At 36.2% G+C, this 26,996-nt stretch overlaps 6 protein-coding genes and 1 non-coding gene across 11 annotated transcripts; 6 read left to right on the top strand and 1 right to left on the bottom strand.

Moving 5' to 3' along the window:
• Positions 1 to 5,756: 5,756 nt before the first annotated feature.
• plg-1 (copulatory PLuG formation) lies at positions 5,757 to 6,502 on the bottom strand. Its single transcript, NM_001377577.1, has 3 exons — positions 6,424 to 6,502; positions 6,342 to 6,380; positions 5,757 to 6,292 (listed from the first exon to the last, which is right to left on the bottom strand). The coding sequence occupies exons 1-3, from the start codon at positions 6,497 to 6,499 to the stop codon at positions 6,057 to 6,059; spliced, it is 351 nt and encodes a 116-aa protein (NP_001364773.1). The 5' UTR covers positions 6,500 to 6,502; the 3' UTR covers positions 5,757 to 6,056.
• Positions 6,503 to 8,230: 1,728 nt separating this feature from the next.
• On the top strand, positions 8,231 to 8,762 carry F44E2.9 (uncharacterized protein). The gene is made up of 2 exons (NM_066556.6): positions 8,231 to 8,389; positions 8,445 to 8,762. Exons 1-2 carry the CDS (start codon positions 8,232 to 8,234, stop codon positions 8,653 to 8,655), a joined length of 369 nt encoding a protein of 122 aa, NP_498957.1. The 5' UTR covers position 8,231; the 3' UTR covers positions 8,656 to 8,762.
• A 123-nt stretch (positions 8,763 to 8,885) lies between these two features.
• Positions 8,886 to 10,181, top strand: F44E2.8 (NADAR family protein). Its single transcript, NM_066555.7, has 4 exons — positions 8,886 to 9,004; positions 9,053 to 9,250; positions 9,298 to 9,713; positions 9,763 to 10,181. Exons 1-4 carry the CDS (start codon positions 8,894 to 8,896, stop codon positions 9,962 to 9,964), a joined length of 927 nt encoding a protein of 308 aa, NP_498956.3. The 5' UTR covers positions 8,886 to 8,893; the 3' UTR covers positions 9,965 to 10,181.
• F44E2.12 lies at positions 9,150 to 9,226 on the top strand. Its single transcript, NR_101842.1, has one exon. It is a non-coding gene; the product is annotated as an Unclassified non-coding RNA F44E2.12 (non-coding RNA).
• Positions 10,182 to 10,290: 109 nt separating the features above from the next.
• F44E2.7 (Putative zinc finger protein F44E2.7) lies at positions 10,291 to 12,908 on the top strand (the record flags this gene model as incomplete). 4 transcript variants are annotated; one of them, NM_171218.6, is made up of 6 exons in its annotated part: positions 10,291 to 10,324; positions 10,373 to 10,596; positions 11,354 to 11,935; positions 11,980 to 12,078; positions 12,128 to 12,320; positions 12,378 to 12,908. In NM_171218.6, 6 exons carry the CDS (start codon positions 10,293 to 10,295, stop codon positions 12,661 to 12,663), a joined length of 1,416 nt encoding a protein of 471 aa, NP_741256.1. The 4 variants fall into 4 exon arrangements, with proteins under 4 accessions (NP_741256.1, NP_001022588.1, NP_741257.1 ...); NM_001027417.6 differs by having other exon boundaries at positions 10,292 to 10,324; positions 11,360 to 11,935; NM_171219.3 differs by lacking the exons at positions 10,291 to 10,324; positions 10,373 to 10,596 and adding an exon at positions 11,151 to 11,230 and having other exon boundaries at positions 12,378 to 12,663.
• A 668-nt stretch (positions 12,909 to 13,576) lies between these two features.
• On the top strand, positions 13,577 to 14,269 carry F44E2.6. Of its 2 annotated transcripts, none has more exons than NM_001372638.4 (4): positions 13,577 to 13,723; positions 13,770 to 13,857; positions 13,910 to 14,039; positions 14,082 to 14,269. In NM_001372638.4, exons 1-4 carry the CDS (start codon positions 13,588 to 13,590, stop codon positions 14,184 to 14,186), a joined length of 459 nt encoding a protein of 152 aa, NP_001360042.1. In that variant the 5' UTR covers positions 13,577 to 13,587; the 3' UTR covers positions 14,187 to 14,269. The 2 variants fall into 2 exon arrangements, with proteins under 2 accessions (NP_001360042.1, NP_001040853.1); NM_001047388.3 differs by having other exon boundaries at positions 13,608 to 13,723.
• A 6,069-nt stretch (positions 14,270 to 20,338) lies between these two features.
• F44E2.4 (LDL receptor domain-containing protein) lies at positions 20,339 to 26,283 on the top strand. The gene is made up of 7 exons (NM_066551.8): positions 20,339 to 20,707; positions 21,282 to 21,479; positions 21,523 to 21,688; positions 21,736 to 22,833; positions 23,744 to 25,455; positions 25,502 to 25,655; positions 25,769 to 26,283. Exons 1-7 carry the CDS (start codon positions 20,388 to 20,390, stop codon positions 25,970 to 25,972), a joined length of 3,852 nt encoding a protein of 1,283 aa, NP_498952.1. The 5' UTR covers positions 20,339 to 20,387; the 3' UTR covers positions 25,973 to 26,283.
• Positions 26,284 to 26,996: the final 713 nt, after the last annotated feature.

Below are 26,996 nucleotides of genomic sequence, written 5' to 3'. Positions count from 1 at the left end.
GTAAATAAATCAATGATAGTGAGAATGTATCTATTCCCTTGTACTGATAAGCCTACATCCATAAGATCACAAGCTACTATTTCTAGCGGAAACGTCATTCGATAAGGTGTCAATGACGAAGTCAACTTTGAATGATCATTAGCACATAGACATTTTGCACAGGTTCTCACACAATTTTCGACACAAACTCTCATTTGCGGCCAATAGAACTTTCTGTGCACCATTCTCCACATTTTCTTAATTCCGAAGTGCCCCGCTAACATTCCTTCATGCAACTCTTTCAGTAATGGTGTGCGTATTTTCTCTGGAACTACACTTCTACTCTGTTCTTCTATCTCAGTATTCTTGAGCACTCCCCCAACAATCTTATAATATTCCAGAGAAATTTCCGACTCAATGCCAACAATCTTGAAGGTTCCCTTCGTCTTTCCCCCTTCTAAAGCCGCTATCACTTCTTTCCATCCTTCATCTTCTCCCTTTAACCTTTCTAACCAGCAAGAACTGTCAAGTATATCAGGTAGCTCTGTCTGAATCGCATTCACTATGCTCGTCAATTCCTTAGTTTGCTCTTCTTCTAACTCATTAGGTGGACAACCTCCCCGACTCAACGCATCAGCTACTGCATTGGCTTTTCCGGCTAAATACACAATTTTCACATCAAATTCCAAAATTTCAATCGACCATCTCCACAACCTATCCGCCAGTGGGGATCCTTTTAACAACGATATCAATGGCTTATGATCCGTGAATACTGTAATTGCAGTTCCATAAATAATCGTCTTGAACCGACGCAACGCAAACATCATTGCCAGTGCTTCCAGATCCGTGATATGATATCTGGTTTCTGCCGGACTTAATGCTTTTGATGCAAATGCTATTGGATGTTGTTGTCCATCAGGTCCTTCTTGTGCTAACACAGCTCCTATGCCTTTTCTGCTTGCATCAGTATAAATCATAAATGGTCTATCCCCTTTCAAAGCAGCTTCCACATCGGGCTGTGCCAACACTGGTGTCTGACAAACTAATTTTTTCAATTCTTGGAATGCTATCTCTTGCTCTTTTTCCCAAATCCATGCAACTTTTGCAGAAATCAACGAAGTCAATGAAGAAGCTATTTGAGCGAAATTCAAAATGAATTTTCTATAATACCCGACTAATCCCAAAAATGACTGTAATTCTTTAACATTAGTAGGCCTCGAGAACTGTTTCATTTTATCCGTCTTTACTTCTTGTGTCTCCACTCCGTCTAGTGTCACTTTATGTCCCAAATATTCAACTTCTTTCTTTGCAATATGACATTTACTAGCACGAAGTTTCATTCCACTTTTTCTGATTCTTGTCAACGCTTCCTTAACATCTTGCAGATGTTGCTCCATATCCTTACTAGCAATCAACAAATCATCAACGTATACAAATGCACATACTCCTAACAAATCTCCAATAATTTCTTCCATTGTTCCTTGGAACAGTGCCGGCGAAATAACCAATCCGAAAGGAAGTACATTCCATTCAAAGAGTTCACTACCAATAGCAAAAGCTGTGATTTCCTTGCTCTTTTCATCTAATGGAATCTGCCAAAATCCTGCTATCATATCAAAAACCGTGTATAGTTTTTTTCCTGCTAGCGATTGTAGCGTTGCTTCAATATTGGGGAGTGGATGAGCATTATTCTTCACGACCTTATTAACTTTCCGATAATCAATACACATTCTAATAGAGCCATCTTTCTTTTTCACCAACACTACAGGACTGGACCAAGGCGACTTGCTTTCTCTAATCACTTTTTGATTGAGCATTTTCTGAATCATTTTCCGAATCTCTGGTTTTAATGCTAATGGAATAGGACGAGGCTTTTGCCTAATTGGCTCTGCTCCTTCCTTCAATTCTATTACACATTCCGTACCAGAATTTCGTCCCAACTCGTCATCTGAGATCGCAAACACATCTTGAAATTGTTCAATAACATCCCATATTTTCCTATCATCCCCATTTTCTCTCTTAAGATGCTCGCAAATTGTTGTGAAACGCTCATATGTTTCAGCCGTCTTTACTACTTCACAACTGTTTGTATCTGTCTCAATTTCCGAAAAAAGAGTAGGATCATTTAACACCTCTTCCACTGTAATATCTTGTTCCGCTTTATTTGATAACACCTCAAAGCCTCCTGTCTCTCCTTTCCCAATCACCTCCCCTTTTTTCAAGGACAGCATATGTTTGAATTGATTCACAATTCTAACCCAAGCTTTCCCTTGTTCATTCAGTCGTACAACCGCATTTTCCACATGTCTCATTGTTGGTGTTATCAAACAATATGCTCCTTCTCTTATGATACCAGTAACATTAACTTCTACTAACTGACAACTTCTCGGCGGAATTTCCACGTCTTCGTCGATACGAACTATTCTGGGTTCAATGATCATATTCATTTGAATCCCCATTTGCTCAAAGTGACCAGCTCCGATAATAACATTTTCCCTGTCCATGTCTCCAATATGAAACTTGATAACTTCAGACTTTGTTTGCATTTTTATTTCTACCATTACCGCCCTGAGCAAAGTGAACAACTGATTATTTGCTGTTCTAGCTGTTTTATACTCCAACTCCTCATATATCTGGTCCTGTTCCCAAGACTTTCCATTGACTTCAACAATTTTCTCCCAGGTATTTTTACTCATTAGCGAAATACTAGCACCACTATCCAACAGAATTTCTACATTAGCTTTTCCTATTTGTCCCTTTTCCAGACTTCTTGTAACCTCAGATTCAGATTTTTCCGATTTCACCATTAGCAAACAATCCTTCATTCTTACACCTTCGATTGTCTCTACTTTTGCCACCGGAGCTTCCTTTTCTGATGTATTTTCATTTTTCTTCGGACAATTCCAAGCAATGTGCCCCATTTCGTTACACCGGAAACATGCCCTGTTTTTCAATTTGAAGCAACTGGCCATGTGCCATCCACTTTGTTGACATTCATCACATTTTTGTGATGCATTATCTTTAGACTTTTTCGAGCACCAAAACATATGCCATCCTCTTTGCTGACAGTCACTGCACCTATCCGAAGGATTCTGATGTTTCTGAGGAACTGAAATAGTTTTCCAACTTTGCTCTCTCGAGATATTCTGAGAAGCCGCCGAATTATTTTGTGAATTATTGTTCCAAGAGTTCCGAGAATTATCAGCAGCCTTGTTTGGAGAAAACGGTTTAAAATTGTTCTGTGTATTTTGATTCACAAAATTTTCCGCATTTTGAACTTTCCCTCTCTTCTCCGACAATTTAGAATTCAAGCACTGTTTTTCATTAATCTTTGAAACATTCCATTCATGACGTATTATCATTTCACGACATACATCATAGTGATTAATTTCATCAGTGTCCATTATCTTATTATCAATCGAGCAGCGAAGATGCATGTCAGTGACTTCATCTAGAAGCTTGACATACTTCATCGATGACAATTCTTCAGGAGAAACTCTGCGGAAAGCGATTCTAGCAATGTCATCGATCAACAAGCAATAATCTTCACACGATTGATCTGGCTTACGAGAAAGAATGTTCCATTTTTGCTTAGCCCGATGATTCTCATCTTCTACAGATAATCTCAACCTATTAGCTAATGCATTTAAAACCACTTTCACTTTCACCTTCTCTCCCGCTGTCAACGAACGATAAGCTTTTTGTGCTCTTCCCTCCAAGTACTTCGACTCCAGAATTGCTACTTGTTGCTCATCCGAAAAAGTTCCAAATTTTAGTTTAAAAGTTTTCTCAAATGCTTCAATACTGATAGAACCCTCTTCTGCCGTGAACTTTGCTGGTTCCGGCAGGCTTTGTGCGAGCATCATTTGAGTCATCCTTTCTAAACTATTCGTCTGGACCTGGGAATCCCCATTTCTTACACTACCAGTCACATTCCTTTCAGTCAGAACACTATCATTTTGATTTACTTCAAAGTCCTCAAGAATCTCCCCTGTCTCTTCACAATACTCTCTTACAGTTTCCCGAACAACATTATTTCCCACATTTGAAGTGCTCAAATTCTCACCGATACGTTGTGCTGGTGTATTCATTCTTGAGCTCGATGTTGTGCATCTTGTATCCATGATCTGAATATTTTGATGATTCTTTTGTTCAATGTTGGAACTAATTTCACCTTTTCGTGCATAGTTATTCGACCTAGCGTCAGCTTCTCTGAATTGTTCTTCCTTCTTCCGCTTATCTCTTTCTTCTTCAACAGCCTTCAGCTTCAGTGTAGTTTCCACCAAGATTTGACTTTTCTGCATCAACTCCTCACTTTTCTCCTTCAGCTGTCGATTTAAATCACGATTTGTTTCCCTCTTTTCCATAATTTCCTCGCGCATCATTGCCCAGGAATCACTCGCCATCTGTAAACATTGCTTTTCTTTTTCTTCTTTCATCTTAAGGACTGAATACTCTTTAATTATTTCCTCCAAATCACTCACATTATGAAGCTCATTCGTATCCAAAAATTGCTTCATTTTTTGAGTTTCGGCATCCTCGGCTGTCCCTCTTTGAGAAGAATCTTGTAGATGCTGACGGATTTGCTCCTTTTGAATCTGCAAATCAGAAATTGTAATTCCTTGTTCATTCACCACCTTTTTCAACATCATTATCGATTTTTCTCTAATTTCAATTATATCTTCTTCCTCTTTTATGATTTTTATAAATGGTTCCACCATCAATGCGGTTTGGGCTTCATTTGCCTTTGCATAATTTTGAATATGTTTAATCACATCCTTCTTTTTTACTTCATGTTCCGCTTTTCTCACCTGGAAACCATTTTCGAATGTCTTCTCCGTGGTATCCATCGACTCCCGCAGCAAATCCTCTTCATCATACAGTTGTTGCTGTGGATTTGGTGGTGGTGTGAGAGTTTGTGCTCTCGATGATCCTCCTTCAGTATCCTGTCCCTCGTTCACCTCCATTCTTCAGATTTCACTGAAACAAAAATAAATTCGTTTAGATTACAGCAATTAAATGAAGAAATGAGCAAAAACTTGAGAGTACATCAACAAGAAATGTGAAAAATCCCACGAAACGATTGCAAACTCAAAGGCGAATAATCCAGTGAAATCCAATTATCGATTTTTTCCAATTGCGGAAATTCACGACTTTTTCCAGAAAAATGAAAAATCGGCGAGCGATTTTCCTATTTCTAACCAAAATAATCGAATAAAATCACCGAAAAATCAAAGATTGTTTTCGAAAATCTCAAAATTTCACGAAAACTTTAACTTTTCCGCAAAATTTCGCACTTTCGATGCAAAAATCAGCAAAATTCACCAATTTCTTGATGAGAAATTGAATTTCTCAGCAAAAACTTGAAAAAATCAAGCTTTCAACTCAAAAAATCGATAAAATTCACTAGGAATTTTACAATCTTCGAAATTCCAGAACTTTTATTCAAAAAAATTCGGCAGAAATCACTATCCCCGCTCTTACAGAGACAGAAACAGAATTCTGGAAAAAATCAGAACTTCCTGAGCGTTCAGCTCCAGAAAAATCGCTTTTTTGTTTTCTCTTTATCAACTACTCGTACAGAGCAAGCTAACAAAAAGAAAAATCCTCGAGACGATCCAAATTCTTCAAAATCCACTCGATTTTCGCAACGAAAAACGAGAATTCCACGGAAACCAACGGCGGTTCGGCCCCCAAGTCAAGTTCCTGTCCACAGAACTTGAATCCAATCCAGTAAACGAGACCAAAAGAAAGAGAAAAACACGATTTTTAAGAACTCTCAAATAAATTTATTGAGAGAAAGAGGAAAAGTATACAAAAACCAAGGAACTGGAGAAGAATCAACACTAAACCAGAAACCTTCAAAGAAACAGGCAGAGCGCCAGAAATCCAAGAAAAACAATAAAAGACTATAAAAATAAGCCAACAACAGGCCAAAACCACTGAAACTGGAGCTCTAACAACGAGTCAACACGCTGTGTCCGAGCAAAATCCAAGAATGAGGAAGAATCCTCGAAAAAAGATGACAAAAACTGATTTCGCGCCAGAATCGAGAAGTGCGCCAGCGTGAGAGTGCGTCAGTCATCTTTGCTTGCGCAAAAGATATTTTTAAATAAAGATTTGAGGTCTGGAATTACCCTTTGAGCTAATCGGAGAGAATTAAGAGAAAAACGGGTTAAACCCGACATAGTCGTCGTTGAATTATGGCATCCCAAGTCAACGCCAGGCGGTGTCGGTGGGAATCCCGGGTAATGATTGCAATTGTGAACACAGTCAGCAGGTTTTGTGGAATTGTGTTTTGTTCGATTATGTCCTCAAAAACTAATTATTGAAGATTCATTATTTGAATAGGTTTTACCAACCTTTTGGATAATCATGTGTCTTTCTATGACGATGGCGATCTGCAAAAAAATTAATGAAAAGGTTTCGATAAAACTAAATTACCTGGCCGAGTTATGGCTAGAACATCATGATGAATTACCAGCGCAAAAAGTAGGAGGATGCCGATTAGCAGCTTCATCCTATAAGAAAAACAAAATAGGTAATCTTTTGAAAAACTGTTTTTGAAAAGAAAAGAAATGTCGACACGCTCTCTGCTCCGATACCTCCGTTTTTAAGGCTGTTCCGTTTTTATAGTTGCAACTTGCGCTTCTGCTGACGTTTTATGCGGGGGATATAAAAATTGCAAACCATTTTTCGGTTTACAGAAGCTTCTTTCTTTTCTTTTTCACTGCAAATTCTCGATTCTGTGAAACAAGTTTGAAAAAAATCTGTGCAGTCTCCAAGTTGTGTTTTTTTCAGAAAGCTATTATTGAAAGCGGCTAAGAAATGTAAAAGTTATTCAGGAATATCTCAGAAGGGACAAAATTTAAAATTTCGGAAAACTTAATAAAAATATGAATATGGAAAATATATATATATATATATATATATGAGAAGCCAAACACAAAGGAAAATCAAAAAATGGTAGAAAAAGATAATAATTGCGCCTTGGAAATCCAATTAAAGGAATTTCCGGTTTTGAAGAGCAAAACTGGCAATTTTTAATAATATTTGTATGTAGTTGTAATTAGTTATAAAATTGAATCCCCACAGAGAAACATATGATTACAGCTTTGAAGTAACTTTTTTTCAGATTTTGAACAGTATCAAACCATGTCTCTCACTTTTCTGAAATCCTCCGTTTTTTTTAATATTCTAACTGTTAACTTTGAAACTGATAATGAGAGTCATAGAAAATATCACTCCTTCTTTAGGCGATTTCGACCGATAGAAAAGTCTATTATGTTGTTGTTTTTTTTTTAACTTCTGATAAGTTCGGGCCCGTCCATCGCATGGGTCCTCAATTTTTAGTCGCGTGTTTGATTTTTTAAAAATATCATAAATTCATGAAACTTGTGTATATGTTAGTTTAAAGGCATACGCTGATTGTCTGAGTGGGTCTCGTCACGATCTTAGTTATGGGGTTATTCAAGTAATGTAGCAAAATGTATTTAAATACATTTGTGACGTCACAAATGTATTTAAATACATGTTTTTATATACTTGAATAAGGTTGTGACGTAATTTTTCTACACTTTTTAATTTTCCGACACTACTTGAATAACCCCATTACTGATAGGTACAAGCTTCAAGTTCGACATAATTATTCATTTCATGTAGAAAAAAAAGGTTTTTGAAGTTCCATAATTTAAACTGCACAGAGCAGTCTGTAAAATGAAGTATTTAAGATAAAACTATTTTCTATATGTGGAACTTGCCGGAGAATGGGATTGACTTGTTTCTCATTCTTGTTTCAGTTTGATTGTAGAACACAGGTACAATGTTAAGTAATTATATTTTCCCCTAAATTCCGAGAAACAAGCATAAATCTAGGAAAAGAGGAACTCGTTTTTAAATTTCCGCCAAAATAGTTATCCGTGGCCTAGAATTTCCACGACGGCCGAACACTTGCATCTATCTCTGTGTCTCTTTGCGTGCACACTCTCTACAATCTCTGTTCTATCGCAGCATAATGGCTCTAATTTTACATATATTCTGTTTTCTACAAATTTTAAAGTTTTTATCGATTTTATTTCCTTATTATAATGATTTAGAATTTAAATTAACTTGAAAAATTAATAAGAGTACTCTTAATTTTTGGTACTAAACTTAATAATCCGTAAAATGCTCTCTGTATAATTTTCTTGGCATAATACGTTGTTTATCTTTGAGAAACATTTTGAAATCACCTTTATTCGATTCTTTGTAGAATGTTCTCAATAACTCGTCGATTACTCAGCAAAAACTGGAAATTCTTGCCAAATCGGGAGCGAATAGTGTTCAAAAACAAAAAAGAGGCTTTTTTTGATTTCGTCAAAGTTTCCGGAGCAAATATATTGTGGCAAATTGGACTAGCAGTTTTAGTTTTGTAAGTAATTTCTAGTCTACCGAAAAAAGGAATTTAATTTTCGCATTTCTTGTAGAGAATTCGCGTTTCCCACTCCCGATATTGTTTATGACTTGAAAAGGCTGATCTCTCCGGATTTTGATCTCTTCTGCAAATCTGGAAATCTTGTGGATTTTGAGATGGACTTTGAGAATAAACTGAGATCGATTCGACGTGAAGAAATCCGAAGTTTGGAGCAATACACGAATGCGAAAAGCCCAGAAGCCAAATTTGGTGGAATAATTTGAAAATTTGTTGATTATTTCGATAACTTTTCGACTTCTTTACTTAGTCTTTTATAACGGTTGATAGCTCTTGTTTGTTAAATATGTTGATTTTGTTAAAATTATGTTATACTTTTTAAATGCCTTTTTCGTTTTCCTACTGGTGACAATTCCACTTGACTACCTTTTCGCATATTTCAATATTTCTCGAAATCTTTATCAAAATAATCTCACTATTAACAGAACATTTTCAGAACCAAAAATGAACAAGAAATCGGTCGGACAACCACCGGAAGGTCTTCATGAGACTAAATCGTTGGCATCGGCTCTTCCTGAAAAGAATGCCGAGCAAAGACCAAAATATGTACAAATTGTAGGAATTGCTGGAATCCTATTTAATAAATAATTTCTAAATTTATAGTTGAAGCAAGAAACCGCTGGCCCTGCTCAGGTGTCTCCTGCGAAATCTCCAGTTGGTCTTGGAAATTCTTCTCCTGCTGAATCGCCAGTTGTTGAGCCAAAGAAGACGAATGCTAAAGGAAAAGGATCCAAGAAAAATAATTTCGCTCAGCAAAATGGGAAACGGCCATTCAGAGTTTTTCTGAAGAAACAGGAAGTCGTAAGTAAAGTAAAGAATGAAGTTCGACAAAAATTATCTTATTTTAGGTTGCTCTTCCATCTGAAATAAAGTCCCGTGAACTTCCGATCGCCCCGGACAATGTAGTCTACTTCAATGGTCCTACTCATTATCTGTCTGCACTCTACCCGTGTACTGTTGTTGTGGATGGAAATGAGTATAACTCGGTTGAGCATTACTATCAAGCATGCAAACTCTATGTGCTCACTGGTGAACAGTCTGCTGCTCAGTTGAAAGCCTCTGAAACTCCGATCGAGGTGAAGAAAGCGACGAAGAATATTTTGAAAGAGGCGAAGATTCCAGCCAAAAAGATCTCCGCTTGGAAGGACAAGGACAGTATCGCTGTGCTCAAGCATGTTATTTATCACAAATTCAATCAAAACGATGAGCTGAAAGTCAAGCTTCTCGATACCGGAGACAAAATCCTCATTCAGACTTATATCGGGTTAGTATTATATTATTAACAACAATATTATTTACAAACCTTTTTTCAGAGACACGTACTTCGCTGCCGGCGCCAATGCCAAGTATACGAGCACTTGGGTGGATCGCCATGTCAATCAGAGCCTCAAATATCCGGAAAACGTGGTCGTCGACAACGTTCAGTATTTGCCATTGGTGGCCAACGGAAAGAATGTTCTCGGATGGATTCTTATGCAAGTTCGCGACGAGCTTCGTATGCGATCCTCCGCCTAAGCTCTCTCCAATGTTCTTTTTTGTCATTCCTCTCGTCGTACTTAAATGGGTCTCTTCTGCTGAATTTTCTATCGTTCCCTGTTATGTTTCATTTTAAATTATATGCGTCTTCTAGAACATCTCATTGTGCTCAACTTTGTCACAATGGTTCTGCTTGCTAGCTTAATTTTCTATATATGAAGAAACTGCATGATCGTATAATAAAATGTTGTTTTATATGAGTTTTTGCTACGGTATTTTATTGAAAAGGTATTTTCCTTAGCATCCTTAAGTTTGATTCGAATTTTTGAGTACTTCAAGAGTTTATTTTAGGTATAATCATCAAATAATGGTGAAACCAACCAGCTCGCTTCTTCAAAGGTTAGTCTATTCTTTAAGATTTAGTTTATTAAATATCGAATATTTCAGATACAAAAACAATGTTCGGGTGGATCCATCAACTCTAAACCACTACTTATGCTACTATTGCGGAAAAACATTGTCCGATCGGCTCGAATATCAGCAGCACATGTTAAAAGTTCATGAAGTTATGTCACAGTCCTATCAACTATGGTCTGATCACACAATGGACACATTAGGATTAATATGGAGTGAATCTAAACGGAGCTATGACCGGGATACTTCATGTTCTCGTGAGTAATGTTTTCTTTTTTGATTAGATAGTGATAAGGAACAATATTCAGAATGTGAAATTCTGAAAGTAGCCGGAGATTATAATTTCACAAAAACTTCTTTCATTCTAAAAATTGCAATATAGAATAAAACCTCTTGAGTGTCCACAACATATATATTTCTTACTGGTCATCTTTTAAACATTAATGTTAATATTCGCATTCGGAAAAAAAATTTTTCTCTGCGTCTCGATGAGAGAATGCAACTGCGCTCTACTGCACACCTATTCCTTACCACTGGCACTGGGCTTCCTCAATCTTTATTATTATTTTTTCCTTATTTTTGATAACTTAAAAATTCAAGAGATGCTTCTGTTTTGTTCCAGAGCGCGGCAGTAAAATCGAACCTAAATTTTTCCGATGAATTCGGACATTGACGTAGCACATCTTCTTGACAGAGTGGCAACACTTGAATCGATGGTGGGAGTACTGCAGGATAAAAATGACCAGAAAGATAGCGTTATTTTGAGTCTATCTAAGGCACTTGACAGCCAACTGGCTGAAATTAAAGATTTAAAAATGTGGAAAAAGACTGAACAAAATAGGCAGATGATTCAAGGAACTGCGCATAGACCAGATGAAGGTTCTGAAATTCGTAGGTTTTAGGTTTTTCCACGTAAACACTCGGATTATGTATTCAAGAAAATGCCGATTAGCTATGTTTAAATACAATTTAATGAAAAAAAATACGAGAAAACCTTATTAAATCTTTATACAGTTTCAGTTCCCGCTTCTCCTATGTCAAGAGAATCAAGAAACAGGAATTCGGACGATGATTATTACGATTATGTGTACGAAGACGAAAAGCCAAAAAGGAGAAGGATCGACGTGGAACAATCGAGACGATCGGTTGCTGCCGCAGCAGAAAAGCATCGAAAATTGCTAGAAGAGCAGAGAAGAAAAGCTGAAGCTGAATATGAACGAAAAAGGAAAGCTGATGAAAAGAAAAAAGAAAAAGCCATAAAAGACGAAGAAAAGCGTAAAGCAGAAGATTTGAGAAAATGTTTACAGTTGCAGCAACAGAAAACTGCTGCTGCTGCTCAAATAAGAGAAACTGCAGAGAAAGCAGCAGTGGCGAGAAGGATGAGTACTTTTGAGGTTGGAGAATCGTCAGAACAGCTAGCAAAGCCGGAAGGGGAAAAGAGAAAAAGAAGAAGAACTGAATCACGATGGCGAGAAATCGAATCTGATAGTGATAAGCCAGAGGTGACCGCATTGGTGAAAAAGATTTTGGAGGAAAGCAAGAAAAAGGAAGCGTCAAGCCAAGAAGTTGAAGATGCTGATCTGGTCCCTGAGCTTTGTAAGTTTCTGTGAATCTGTGTTAAATAAGAATAACGATTTCAGCCACACGAAAACCATACGATAATACGGAGCATGTTTCAAAGTTATGCAAAGTGTGCAAAAAGGGTCCTCATTATACATTTGCAAATCTGTTCGAGCATTGTGAGTTTCTTTATTTGTGACCTATTTTACAAAATGTTGAAAATTTCAGATCAAGACCTCCATAATGCAACAATCAAATCACTTCACTATTATGGATTTAACGGAAATAAGTTAATTGGAAAGAAGAATCTAATTGAACGAGATCACTGTCAGAGATGCGTTATCAAGTTCCCAAGAGCACGAGATTACTTTGCGCATATGATTAAACATCACGTTTATGAAAGTGTCAGATGCCAGCTTGAGTTAGTTTTAAACGAAATTATTCGCTGTGATTAATGTTCTAACTTTTTCAATTTCAGTTTCGAAAACGCCACCAACGCGGACGTTGAAGCTAGAATGATGTTCCGTGACAGAATCCTGACTCTTGGATACAACTTCAAATTCGAGCAAGTAGCTGATCCAAATCTCGTATCAGATGTTTTGGAACCTGGACAAGAACCATCGACAAGTGCGGAGCAGGAAGATCCGAGCTCGCTCAAAATCGTAAAACTCGAGGAACCAGAACTTGAAGAACAAAAGGCTTTGAAACCAGAATCAGAGGCGATGGAGCAGCAGGAAGACGTACACTCGCTGAATCCTGAATAATTCATTAATTTTCAATCATATTTTGTTATTTTTTTTCGGGTTCTCACAAACAATTTTACGTGAAACGTGATTCTTCATGTTTCGCGCGATTCTCAAAATCTAATCTCATTCTGTCTCCCATCTAGATATCTTATATTTCGGTGTAATATCTCTCTTCCACCACTCATAATGCAACTTTTACATTCAATAATTTTCAATTTGTTACCTGAACATTCCCGTTTTTAAATGAATTATTATTTCGACTATTTTGTTTCTTTCAGATTCAAGGAAAAGAAAAATTGGATATCCAGTTTTCACTGCTTAACACTTTAAATAAATGTATTCTATTTTGCAATGAATTTTGGTCAAAAATACGTTGCCCGGTCTCGACACGACAAATCTTTGATTGAATTCAAAATTTCAATTTGTGCGCCTTAAAGACTACTGTAATTTAAAACTTTTGTTGCTGCAAAATTTTCATCGATTTTCAATTTTGTTTTTGTCTCGTGATTTGTAAAAATTTTAGTATTAGAATGAATAAATATATTTTTTAAATAATTTCATCGAAAAACTACATTTAAAATCGATATAATTCCCATTTCAACACAGGTTTTAAATCACAGTACTTTTAAAGGCGCACATCGATTCGAATCCAGCGAAAATTTGTCGCGTCGAGACCGGGTACCGTAATTTTAGCGCAAAACTTTGCTTCTGGATAATATTGCGAATTCTCCGCTTGAAATGGACATTTTTTGATTAAAAAAAGGCGTGTTTCAAATTGTCGAAACTCATTATTTATTTAAATGATATATCAGTCACCTGATTATGAATCATAATTTTTTGTCATTCTTTTTGCGAACAAGAAGCAGAAATTGGCTTCATTTTATTAAAGTACTTTTTTCCTAGATTTTTCGTCGAATTTTCAATTTCCCAGTCTTCCGAACCATGACAACGAAAAAGTTCAGGATGGAAGATGTTGGCTTATCGAAGCTTAAAGTTGAAAAAAATCCGAAAGATGTGAAACAAACGGAATGGAAATCGGTTTTGCCAAATGAAGTTTACAGAGTTGCCAGAGAATCAGGTATTTTCTTTTTTCTGAATAAATTAAACATATTTACTGTTTTCAGGAACCGAGACTCCACACACTGGCGGATTCAATGACCACTTTGAAAAGGGACGATATGTATGTTTGTGTTGTGGCTCAGAACTTTTCAAGTGAGTGAATTTTATTATATCCACTTTTGAAACAATAAATTCAATAATTCAGTTCCGACGCCAAATTCTGGGCAGGGTGTGGCTGGCCAGCATTCTCGGAATCCGTGGGACAAGATGCGAATATTGTAAGAATTGTGGACAGATCACACGGAATGCATCGGACGGAGGTTCGATGTAAAACGGTAAGGAACACTATTATGCAAGCGCAAAAATACAATTTTCAGTGTGATGCCCACCTCGGTCACGTCTTCAACGATGGACCAAAAGAAACAACTGGCGAGAGATACTGTATTAACAGTGTCTGCATGGCTTTTGAGAAGAAAGATTAAACTTATTATTATTTTTCCTTAAATTTGGAGCGGCGATGGCTCTGAACGTTTTCAGAAAACTTAATAAAGTTTTGTACATACTGATTCTTTCATCTCTACTGTCATACACCTTTTCACGCCGTTTCGACACACTTTCCATAGGACAACCTAATCGGTTGCGGTGGGGGTACAAGAGACATGACATAAGAGATAACACCGCCTCCTACTGTCGACAATCCATGAATTGTCTCATTTCGGAGTATATCACCAGGGGGTTACTGACCTTGACACAATAAAATCTCCCGTATTTTCCATTCCCGCGTTGACCGTTTCATTTAACCGCTTTTTCGTTTTACCGCTAAGCCGTTTTTCGGATTTCTTCTGTTTTTTTCTCGGGGTTTTTATCTAGAAAAGATTACAAAAACCGTAGAAGATTTGGTTCAATCATCCAGGATATACGCGAATTTTTACGATTTGCTCCATAATTACGGTACATGGCCTCGACACGAAAAGTACTGTAATTTCTAACTTTTGTTGCTGTGGAATTTAAATCGAAATTTAATTCATATTTTTGGAAGGCTTGTTAAAATTTAATTGTTTTTTTTAAATATATTTAGGTTTTTAAATAAATAAATAAAAATTCAGCAGTAATGAAATTTCGAAACTACAGTAGTCTCCAAAGGCATTTCGCATTATAAACAATTGTTTCGTATCGAGACCGGGTAGCGTAATTTCTGTGCAAAAACTGTAACATTTCTGGATAATACTACAAAAACTTTAGTTCTTCTTTTTCAATCGAAAATTACAATAATAGACAGGCACAGTGTTCATTCCGAATATTAGTATTAGTTGTGTTAGACATTAAACTTTAAAATTACCGGTTTCGCATACGAGACGGCACAAGGACAATGGTAATATGTCATTGTCGAGTTGAATGAGCTTGTGAACATTTCAATAAAAAGTCAAAGTAGCGGGCAAGTTGGTTGACTTCTTCGTTGGCTTCGTGATTGATCTTTTTTTTGTTTTTGGAAAACATCGAAGTTGGTGATTTTGGACTACATCCAATTAATCATTTTTCAACGAAAAATATTATTATTTCGAAAACCTTTTGAAGAATTATATATACAGTCAAAAATTAGTAAAGAGAGTTAGTTTTTTACGAGCTCTATGTAGTTTTCGATTCTAATTTCTTTTCAATTACTCGTGTACATTCTAGGGGTTTTAATTTGTTTCTGGAATACATTCAAAGCTGTAGATATCCTTGAAGTTATTCAAAAAGTTCAATTTATAACTTGACAATACCAAAATGTATGGAATCATATTAAAATAAATAAATAAATAAATAAAACTCTGACTGAAATTTCTTTGAAAAATTGGTTTTTTTATTATGATATTTGGTCATTTTGGACAATAACGATTGTATTTTCAAAGTGATAACTCATTAATTAGCTTAAGTTTTGATACTCTACTTCAAAAATTAATCAGCGGATGCTGGATTTAATCTTCTCACTGTTTATATATTGCCTTTTCGCTGAATGAAAAAATACATGATTATACTGAAACAGGTACTCCTCACAGTATTTACTTTCTAGAAACATTTTAATTTCGAAACTTTTCTGATTGAAATTCCATTTTCTTCTGCTGCTGCTTCTGCTACTTTCTAATTTGAATGCAACCCTTCCACACACCTCTCATCTGCCGCAATCTTTTCAAATCTAAACTTTCCCATTTTCTGTTCGTTTTAGGGTCATTTAGCGCCTTTTTTTATAAATTCATCCATTTCGCCTCGACCATCCTATTGTTTTCGGTCTAATTATGTCTTGAAGACTTCAAAGACATTATCCCGGGCATCCGGCTAAGTAGCATTTATTGCATCTGAAAAAAGTAGCTAATCAGAGAGAGAGAAGCTATGTTCTGAAGGCATAGAACTATTACTATTCCCTTTTCTTTCTCCCAAACTTCACACAAACGCAGTAACCGGCCTCTCTCTCCGTACAATCCGCTTCTTTTTTCCGTCCGATTCTTCGTCCTCTTGACTTTCATCTTCACAACGGCTACAGTCATAGTCACTCTCTCTCTTGATTTCCCGCTTTTATTCATCATCATTATATCTTTTAGTACAAGATTAAGCTGAAGGTATTTAGAATTGTTGCTGTTTTTAGCTTTCATTCATTTTCTAAATAATCTGTAAAATTCTAAAATTGAGTTTTTGGAATAGTGTTTGAACTTAACAATAACTTTGTGAGATCTTTATATACAGATATTCATACAAGTTTGATTTTCAAATTCTTTACTTCGATACAGTAATTTTTGAAAAAGTAAACCAAGATTTTCTTATAAAAAAGAATTGTTTAGGCGTGAGTTCAAACATGATCCCTTATAAAAAACAACGCCCAAATCCAGAATTCCAACTCAATTGTTCTCAATGTGTGACCTCAAAGTTTGACGAGGCCATTACCTGTCAGGAATGGAATTTCCGTAACGGAAATTAGGCTAAATGGTGATTCGCGTTCTCTTTCATCACATGTGGTCCACCTTATTAGTGTTTTGTGAGTTTTCGTTTCTGGAACAATAAACTGGATTATTGTAAACAAATAATTAAGAACAAATTTTAATATCGAACGTTATGGCTAAACATAAAAATTAGGCTAGAGCGGGACAATTTTCAAAAATTAGTGTTTTTTAGCATTTTTTCAATGTTTCTCATTTAAAAAATCAGTGCTGAAATGTAGTAAAACTACTGTGAAGACTTGAAAGGAATATAAAAGTTGACTGAAATGAGCTATTTGTTCAAAAGTTTTTGGACAATTTTTTGGCAACTATGGTCAATCTCTACCATCTTTCCATACATACATTATTTTCAGACAAATCAAACATTCTAAAGTTTGGCGCTTCTTTCTTATTGAATAAAATTATTGGAACATCAGGCCGCATTCAATAATTTTGTAGAACCACAAAAAATAATTGGCGCCATTTCGGATTCGGTAGGCAAGTTGTGTAACTGGAAAGCTAACGTTTGATAATTAAGTTTCAAATTGGGATGTTCAATGTAATAATTTTTCAACAATTACAACATTCAATATTCCATGAACTTGTCTGAATCACAATACAATAAAACCTATCAAAAGTTACAGTTTCAATATGTGTACTTTACACGCCAACAATACCTACCTAATATCACATCATTATGACCGTATACCTGCTTAGTCAGTTAGTCACTGATGGTTTTTTGGGTCAGCAGGTGACCCAGTTATCTATCTTTTTCCTCTTTTTTTTGCATCGGTTACTTCCATTCATGGTGACTGATCTAATGTTACCAATTGTTACCAAAACAACTAGTTGCAACATGAAAGGATTGAAATCATCCAGCTGTGCCCGTTTTCCACGACGACTTTTTATCCAAACAATGCTATTTATTTTATGTTCAAGGGTTTTTGTATGTGCTAAATAACATGAATTTATTTAGAATGTGGTTTCAGTTTAGCTGATACTGTACATTAAATGTGGAGTATCATCAGCGAAGGACCAAGTTTTGGTATACATATTTCCAAATTATTAAAATTTCTAAATTTTGGAAAACCACCAAACATTATTAATTTCGTTAAATTGTCATATTTGGTTAAATTGAAAAATGTAGGCGAACTGCCAAATTTGGTATATTGCCAAATTTTGGTAAATTTCCAAATTTCGACTCAATATCCATTCAGAAAACCAGCGTGTGGCGTGTTGTTAAATTATACAATAAAAAACTGATGGTCATCTTACTGACCACTTTAACATAGTTGCATACTTTTTTCTACGAATAACTTTTAAGACCACAACTTATATAAAAACATAAAGAAAACGAACACTTTCTCTCCATCTAAGTCAAGACTGTGACATACTAATGCGTCGAAAGTCTCATTTTTGATCGAAAAGTACTTGAAAACTTTTCCGCAGCGGAGGCTTATTTCACTTTTTTTCCGTGGTTTTCATGAAAGTGACCAACAATAGCCGTGATCTTCTGGATTAGGGAAGGTTTTATGACAATAATTAATTTACCTCAATAAAACATTGTTAAAAATATACCTAATATCATTTTTACTTTTTTTTCAGAAAATATCAAAGCTTGTCCTTGTCGTAGCGGGTGGAAATTTTTAACACCTGGTACGTTTCCGATTCTTAAAACTAATTTAAAAATTCAAAAATTGTTTGTGGTAATTTACAAAAATAGCATTACATACATAAAATACATAGACATAAAATAAACATAAAAACATTACATAAATACATAGATTAATTTTTTTGTTGCGAAAAATCTATTTTTCCAGTTTTGTTTCAACATGGGATCCCTGGTGTGATCTTGGAAATGCGAAAAACCTGGACATTTTCCACCTGCAGATAGTTTTTGAACAATTCCGTAGTTAGCTAATAAAATTCAAATATGTACTACTACTTTCGGAAAGTTCTTGTTGTCCAATTTTACAAGCAGTAGTTGTAGTCATCTCGATTTTACATCTTTTTCGGGGTAAAACCACACGAACGTCCGCCTCTTTGCTTTCCGTTTTCATTCCGACCCGCTATCATCATCGCTTCCAAAATTGTGTCATCCATCGGATTTCCAAGGCTGAATATTTGGGTTATCTGTTCTTTTCTCTCTCGCTCACCTTTCTTACCTGTGTCCAACATTTGCATTTTCTCTTGTGTGTTGAAATTCGGGAACACACAGTGATGACTGACGAGAACGGAAGGATGATGGGAGGAGGAGGAACTGCTGGAGAATTCGAAGAAGAAGGCGCGGCCAACCGAAATGAACAATTCGCACAATAATACCGATAGCTTCCAATTATGACATTTCCTTTCATTTGTTTCCATCCTTTTCCAATGCGCTTTACATATTCTCATTTACGCATGTTTTTCTGGTTGTTAACAAGATGTTTTCATTTTAGATTTGAGAAGCTTTACAGCAATTAAACTTCCCAACTAGCGTCGAAGTTATTTAAACATTTTCAGTTTTACACAGCCTTTCCGAATTGTTTTTTCTTATTCTTTTTTTTAAATTAAAACACAGTTCTGAATTGAAAAAGCTCGTTGTACATAGTTAAAGTCGATGCACCATGTTTCAAAAACTAGACTTGATTCAAGACTCCACCGGTTTTGCTAAGTTTGACAAAACACTTGCCAATATTTTAAAGAAAATCATAGCAAAGCTTGTCAAACATTTTCTGAAATTTCTTAATTTTCAGTCAAAAAATGGTAAACGCTCAGTTTTGATCTCTGATCGTCCTGGAAGCCATACAAAAAATTCTACGATTTCATATTTTTTAAATTGCGTTTCAACTGTTTTTTAAAAGTTATCTTAGGTGTTTGCTTCTGCTGCGATGTTCAATATTCGAAACTCAATAAATGCAAAATTGAAAAATTTAGCAATTTACCGAAATTTTGACTTTTGAAAATTATATGGGCTTTTGGTGCTTTCAAACATTGTCCAGTGTAAAATTGAATGGCTCATGCTTATCTTAAGTTAAAATAAGAATTGAAAGGAAAGTCGACGTTTCAATAGTTTTTTATACAAAAAATCCATAGGCTTGAATATTTGTTGAACTATTCTGAATGACCACTCCACCTGAACAAATCCGATTACCATATATCTCAATAGATTAAGTTTCTAACAATGTGTGACAAATCTCGATTCTCAGCTTCTTCTTCTTCGCCAACTTTCTCTACACTTCTTCTTTTTGCCGCTCCATCTCCCTGTCAATCCGTACCACATTAGCCTTGCTGCGTCTCTACGCTTCTCAATGATCCATTATTGAACCTTAAGCCTAATTTGAACGCGCGCCAAACCAATCCACTGGGTGCCGCGCCCCCTTACCGATTCTGGTTCTTCAAGCTTCCTTTTTTCCAAAACTACTTTTCTATTATGCTTCATCGTTACGCCCCATCTTTTATTTTGACCTCCACTAGTCATCGTCACATCGTTTATACTTTTTACAGATTTTATCCAGTATAAAAATTTAGATACCGTATTTCCTCTATTAGTGTTGCACCAGACTACTTCATTTAAAAGGTTATTTCATGGTTCATTTTAAATTGGCTCCATCAAATTGAATTAATTCTACTTGTAATTGAATACTTTTCTCATTTTCCAGTGTTCTTCAATAAAAAAATTTAATTTCTTTAATTTCTTTCAGCCTCAAAATCAGAATGCGTTGGGTGTTGCTAGTATGGCTTTTAGCAGCCATGGCGACGTCAGCTGTTCAATCAGCTGCATGCCCTCCGAACACATTTACGTGTGCCGATGGAAGTTGCATTCCATCAGATTGGAAAGGAGATGGTGAGAAAGATTGTGAAGATGGATCAGATGAAGAAGCGGTTACCGGTGAGACAACAACAAAGTTTGATGAAGTCGTCAGTGCACCGACAACACCTGGATCAGATGAAGATTGTGATTGGGGAATGCAACAGAGAATTGATAACTGCTCTGAGCCAATTGTACACTTTTTAAGTCAAATTGAAAGATTGAACTTGAAGAATATGTCATTCCTGACGTCATCGGAAATGTGAGATTTTTTTAAACCTGAAATTCTCTTAAATGTGCACTGTCATTCCACGGTTGATTTTGCGATGTGTCCATCAGGAACCTCGCAGCATTAGAGAAACTCGAAACAGCCAGGAATCGGGCGGGGCTTAATTTTGGAAATTTGGCAACGGAGAAGAAAATCTCCGAACAAAATTTGATTGCATAAAAAAACATGCACAAAATGTCCAGCGAAAAACTGCCTCTGAAATTTTTCTCTCTGTTCTCCGAATTGTTTTAAAGCTAAACTAATAGTAAGCCAATTTTTCAATTGGTAAAACAATTAAATTTTAATATTCGAAAACTCGGGCACCCTCAAAATTGAGTTAGGAGCTTTTTCTACAAATTGGCTGGTTTTAACTATTGTAGACAAGCTTCAGAAAGATCGGAAGTGAAAATCAAAGATAAGGCCGAGGGTTTGCTTTTTCTAGATCACGCTCTATGCTTGAACCTCTGAAAGTACCATATGGCTTTGTTGAGAAGCTGAAACTGTTCACTTTTCAAAACAATCCATCATTTCATAATTCTTCAAATCTATCAATTTCACTTTTTTCCAGTCAATCGCGATTCGAAGCCGGATGTAATCTAATGACAACCTACCAAGAATGTGTTGGAAATCAGAAGGGATGTATGCCAGATGAAGGTGTTCATTCATGGGGAGAAGTTGAAGTTTTTATGTGTCAATTGGTTCTTCCATCAGTTAAAGAACATGCTGGATGCTTCAAATCATCTGCTGATCCAAGATGTGATGCTAGGTGGTTCTGAATATTTGTATAGTTTTATATTTCTTTGTTTCAGCAAGACATCATCATCTTCCACTCTCTGCGGCCTTGTCACCTCAATTCAAACTGCCACATCTTGTTTAGAAACCATTCGCCCGGAAACTTGCTCCTCCGATGCTATTGAGATGCTCAGTCCAATCAGAGAAGAGACTGAACACATCGTGTCAGCCATTAGATGTGTGGTAAGAATGAACACTTAGTCTTTCAATTCAACATAATAAGCTTTTAGACACCTGAACAGCATGCATCAAGCACTACTCTAATTGTCGATGAGACAACTGAATCAACATCGGCATCCGCTGAAGATGATGATGATGATGTATTGACAACAAACACTTCTGAAGAATCAACAGCAACTACTGCTCATGATGAAGAGGTTGAGAATAAACCAGCTCTTAATATCAATATGGCTGATGCTGTCAATTCCCTATATTACATTTATGATATCTGCTCTGCCAATTATTCTGCTGATCCATTTGCAGCTATTGCTGATAAAATCTGTGCAAAGCAGGATGAAATTGCAAAATGGTCTAATTGTTATCAGAAGACATTGGAGAAGGAGAAATGTGCAATCAGAAATGCCACTTCTAAATGTGAGGCATTGATTTCTTATAATAACAATTTGGATTGTGCCATTGTTACCATGAATGATGAATGTGAAGTTGATGCTCAAAATCTTGTTGTAGAACTTCAAGAAGAAGTTAATGATCTCATCATTGCTGGAAAATGCTTTGAAGATAAGAAAGAAGAAGAAAAGGAACCAGTCAATGATGGTGACTTCCATCTCCAATCAACTCTTCCAAAATGTACTGAAGAGCAAGAAAACGGAGCACTTGGATGTCTTGTTGAACTTGTTGAGATTAACAAAAAGCTCACAGCATTTGCAAATCTTAACTTCCTTTTGGAAATCGCCAGTCCAAACTCGACGGTTGTCGAAGGAATTTGCTCATTATTTGCTCGTTACGAACAATGTCTATCTGCAACTGTATTCAAAAATTCTCAACGCTGCTCGTTTGCTTCTCCACTCAATTCACTCGCCAGAATCGGTCTCGCACCAATCTGTTCCCTGGATTCCCGACCATTGTTGTCAAAGCACAGAGATTGTTTCGAGAAGCTTGCCACAGAAGCTGATGAAGATACAAATTGCCAATCATCTCTTTCAACTCTCTCAAATACAGTTCAAATGATGCTTCAGGGAGTTCACGGAGAAGCTCTTCTATGTAAATCTTTCTACACAATCAGAGATACTTTCACTTGTGGAGAAAGAGCTGTTAAGAACAAATGTGAAGCTGATGCATTGACTGATTTGCTTAGTTTGAAGACCAAGGTTAGTTGTGAACTTTGATTCTTTTTGTTTTAGTTGTGATTTTCGGGAAAGATGACGCCAAACTAGTTTATGAGTCATCAACAGCTTTTCGCATTCAGCCAATGTGAGGGATGGGCAGGAGAACAGATTTAGAGAACGGGTTCATAGTTCAACAATAGTTTTTGACCGTTAACGATGGATTAGTGATATTGGGGATTTTGTCAAAATACACTGAAAACCCAAATAAAACGTTTTGTAATGTTTAATTTTCTTCAAAATGTGCAATCAAAGTTATGGCAAGTTACCGTTTTTTTTTAATTTTCGTAATGAAACACCTCAAAAGTTTTTAGATTTTCCACTCAAAATTTTGGTAAATTGCCAATTTTTTTTGAAAATTTTGGACTTTTTAAGTAATTGCTGCCGGTTTGAACTTCTAAGACGTTTCATTATAAAACATTAAAAAATTAAAAATGACCGTAAAAAATAAATAATTTTCCCAAATTTTTTAGCATTGCCCATATAAGAATTCTTTTAACAAGGATTATTTTCTCCACGTTTATTACCTTTTAGCTTGAGAACTGAAAAAAGTTAACATGTTTTTCTAGTGAGATTCTTAAATACCAGTTGCTACATATACTGAACATCTTAAAACCGATCCAATTTTTACAACATTCTAAATCTTATTCTGACTCTCAATTCAAGTAAAAACTTGAACCGGTTCATGTTGTACTAGTTGTTCCCATTGTTATAGTTGAAGTAATTATTCAATCAAAAAACAACCTATTTCGCTTATCAATCATTATGATGATTCTGGTTTGATTGTAGTTATGTTGTCATGAATAACAACATACATATATATGAGGGCAAAGATAACTTCAAAAAATTCACTATCTCTGAATAAAACTATATTGTAAAAAAATATAACTTTCAGATGACATCCCTCGGAGAAGAAGAAGGTTGTCCAAGAGATCCACCAGCAAATCTTGATGAAATTATTTCTCGTCCAGTTGCTCGTCCAACGCCAGTTACCATGCCACCAAGAGCACCAACTGCCAAGCCACTTCCAATCCCATCTGCACCAACTCCTCCAGTTGCTTCATCCAAGTGTTCTATTGAAGATCAAAAGAAGTTTGAGGAATGTGTGAAGCCTCTTACTTCATTCCAGCCACATCCACTTTCAGTCATCGCAATTCCAAGAGATATTGATCAGGCATGTGAGGCATTCCATACGTTTAAGGCATGTTCTGCAGAGAGTAACTGTCATCCATTATGGGCTCGTGGAATGAGTGCAATGTTTGAGTATGCTTGTAATGAAGCAAATGAGCAATTCAAAAAGGTTCGAAAGTGTATTCGTGAAACATCAATGATTGAAGAAGTTCGTTCATGTGTCTCTGACTTCTCCCGAGGAGCACCAACAGCCGCTTGCATGTCCTCCAACCGTCTTCATTCATGTGCAATCCCACAAATTCAAGGAAAATGCGGTCAAGATGCTGCTGATTGGGTATCAAATTACATTATCAGATTTGCTAATGCTATTGATGTCCGATGCAAGGTTGGAAGACAACTTCCAGTGGGAAGAGTTGTTGGAATTGGATGTTCCGCTGAAGAGGAATCAATTATTGAACACTGTGCAGCTCCACTCAATGATATTGGGTCTCGAGTGGAAGAGTTGTTCGCAGGAGGAATGCAGTCACTTATCAAGAATATCAATTCACTTGCTCCAGTGTTTGCAGGAGCTTGTAACTTGACTGATGAATTCAAAACCTGTGCTCATTTCCTTCTCGAAGGACGTACGTCATGTGTCGTCTCATCTTGCATGGTTGAGGCTGGAAGAGGAATCTGTCAATTGTCCGATCCAGCTAAAGCAATCGATGACAATCTCTCTTGCCTTTTCGGTCAAGCTCAAGAACCAAAGTTTGCTCAATGTATAAGATCAACCATCTCTACTTTGAAACAATTCAACTTGTCAACTTTGAGAGCAGTTCTTCCAAAATTCATTGATTGTACAAGAGACATTGTTGTGGCTAAATGTGGAGAGAGCCCAATTAAGATTATGAAAGCAATGAGCACTCCAGATATTTGCCCAATTCGTCCACATCAAGCTCCAATTGTTCCAATTAATCAACCAGCAAGAGTCACTCCAACTCTTGAAACTGTTCTTTCATCATCCACAATGGTTTCAACTTCTTCTGAATCTGACTCTGAATCTGCGCCGGAACAAGAAACAGAACCAACTGTTCCATCTACAACCGAAACAACCGAATCCCCATCAACTCCAACTGATGGATGTGGAGAATCTGGACTTGTTGAATATCTTCAATGTGAAACACATCTTGATCAATTCGCTTTCCGTCCAATTTCTATCATCGGAGATGCTTCTAAATGGGATCAATTCTGTCAAATGGCTAATCAAACATACATTCCATGTGTTGAAGGACTCAAGTGTAAATATGAGCCAGCTGCATCTGCTCAAATTGGTCTCATTGACTCGATTTGTAACAGAAAGATCACTCTCAAAGATCAGAAACAACACGGTATGTGCCTCTCGGAGTACACCAAATCCGATGCTGGAGTTGCTTGCATTTCTGATTTTGGAAAGATTGATCAATTGGATAGCAGTTCTCCAGCACAAATGTGTGATGGGTGAGTTCTAAAATAAATAGTTTTAAAATTATAAACATGTTTACAGAATCAACCAGGTAATGAGATGTTCAACTAGTGAAATCGAGAAGAGATGCGGATTTGACGCTGTTTTGCATGTCTTCAGTATTCATATGCACTGGGCTAATCTATTCAATGCTTCTTGTATATTGGAGTCTCCAGAGCCAACGAAGGATTCTACGGTCAGAATTTTATTAGCTTTTAAATTTGATAGCAAACATTTTACGACGTAAATTTCGCTACTCAACCTAGCTGTTTCATAAAAAAGATCAACTCTAATCTATATTTATTTCAGAGCATTGATGTCAATGAAGTAGAACCATCTCGGGATCAGAAGCCAGTAGTTGTAACAAAGGATGAGACAACACCAGTATCAATCACAACTGCTATGAATAATGATATCACAGAATCAGAAACGACACAAAGTCCTCCAGTTCAATCTTCTGTATCATTCCACATTATTCTGGCAGCACTTATTCCATTTTTTGCCCTTTTCTAGGTGCTTTCTTGCTCCATTCTCACCGTTGATTGTGATGTCATTGCACATCGATTTATTTCTCATACTGGTCAATTTTCATTGTTTTTTTTTAATATTCTTTGTTCAACTATTTTATCTTCATAATTTCCCCAAAATGCTCCACTTCTTCCCAAACCTTTTTACAGATCTTCTGCAGGGTTTCTTAACCTTTTTTCTTCTCTACTTTTAATCACATTTTCGCCAACTTCCACGTGTATACGGTGTGCTACATTATTTGATAGGCTTGAAGCCTGCATTTGTATACTTATGATGTAATAAATTATTGAAACTTTTAAAAAGTGTGAAATCTTAATGTTTATAATGTTTTTAAAATTGTTTTTTTAGCGCGCTTTTAAGCAAAATGAAAACGCTCCGCCTCCAGACGTTGGGTCTCGTTAGGATGTTGACGGTAAAACCGAAAATAAATTATTTTTCGTATTTTTATTGTGTCTTTTTTTAAAACTGAAGGTGAACTTTAGAAATGACGAAAATTATTGAAGATATTTGAAAATCTGGTTTTGCTGCCCATACCTAACGAGACGTCTAGGGCAGCGTTTGCACCTTGATTTCAAAAATCGCATTTTTCTGCGTCCTCATTATAATTATGGAAATTAAAGTGTATGATTTTTTCAATCGAAACTTCACAAAAAATGACAAAATTCGCAATTAAACTTTCTCAGCTAGTTTTACGTCACGAAAAAATTTTTGTACAAAATTAACGTGCTCTTTTAAAATTATGAATAAATATTTTAAAGCATTATGACGAGCTGTCCGCTTCAGGAAAACGTAAAGCAGACAGCCAATTAGAAAACCTTCTTATGAAACCTTTGTCGGTGACCAGGGCAACATGTATGGCTGTTGTTCTCGACTAAAAATGCTCACTCGCGCAGAGAGGACGAAGAGCAAGAAACTGGGGAACACGCTCCCCGAGAAAAAAGGCAAAATTGTGCAGAGAAAGTGTGTAAGTCGCGGAGCTGCGCGACGATAATACACTTTTGCTAAGGAA

Source organism: Caenorhabditis elegans, chromosome III, assembly GCF_000002985.6.
Source record: "Caenorhabditis elegans chromosome III".
NCBI lineage: Eukaryota > Metazoa > Nematoda > Chromadorea > Rhabditida > Rhabditidae > Caenorhabditis > Caenorhabditis elegans.
This window is presented reverse-complemented; position numbering and strand designations above follow the sequence as displayed.

Bases quoted from the DNA above. Each gene is read 5' to 3' on its own strand.
- F44E2.9 (NM_066556.6), top strand. From the start codon at position 8,232: ATGTTCTCAATAACTCGTCGATTACTCAGCAAAAACTGGAAATTCTTG. The intron at 8,390-8,444 runs GTAAGTAATTTC...CATTTCTTGTAG, and splicing joins GGACTAGCAGTTTTAGTTTT to AGAATTCGCGTTTCCCACTC.
- F44E2.6 (NM_001372638.4), top strand. From the start codon at position 13,588: ATGACAACGAAAAAGTTCAGGATGGAAGATGTTGGCTTATCGAAGCTT. The intron at 13,724-13,769 runs GTATTTTCTTTT...TACTGTTTTCAG, and splicing joins CAGAGTTGCCAGAGAATCAG to GAACCGAGACTCCACACACT. The intron at 14,040-14,081 runs GTAAGGAACACT...TACAATTTTCAG, and splicing joins CGGAGGTTCGATGTAAAACG to TGTGATGCCCACCTCGGTCA.
- F44E2.4 (NM_066551.8), top strand. From the start codon at position 20,388: ATGGCGACGTCAGCTGTTCAATCAGCTGCATGCCCTCCGAACACATTT. The intron at 20,708-21,281 runs GTGAGATTTTTT...ACTTTTTTCCAG, and splicing joins TTCCTGACGTCATCGGAAAT to TCAATCGCGATTCGAAGCCG. The intron at 25,656-25,768 runs GTCAGAATTTTA...TATTTATTTCAG, and splicing joins AGCCAACGAAGGATTCTACG to AGCATTGATGTCAATGAAGT.
- F44E2.8 (NM_066555.7), top strand. From the start codon at position 8,894: ATGAACAAGAAATCGGTCGGACAACCACCGGAAGGTCTTCATGAGACT. The intron at 9,251-9,297 runs GTAAGTAAAGTA...ATCTTATTTTAG, and splicing joins TTCTGAAGAAACAGGAAGTC to GTTGCTCTTCCATCTGAAAT. The intron at 9,714-9,762 runs GTTAGTATTATA...ACCTTTTTTCAG, and splicing joins CTCATTCAGACTTATATCGG to AGACACGTACTTCGCTGCCG.
- plg-1 (NM_001377577.1), bottom strand. From the start codon at position 6,499: ATGAAGCTGCTAATCGGCATCCTCCTACTTTTTGCGCTGGTAATTCAT. The intron at 6,381-6,423 runs GTAATTTAGTTT...ATTTTTTTGCAG, and splicing joins TCTAGCCATAACTCGGCCAG to ATCGCCATCGTCATAGAAAG. The intron at 6,293-6,341 runs GTTGGTAAAACC...TTAGTTTTTGAG, and splicing joins GACACATGATTATCCAAAAG to GACATAATCGAACAAAACAC.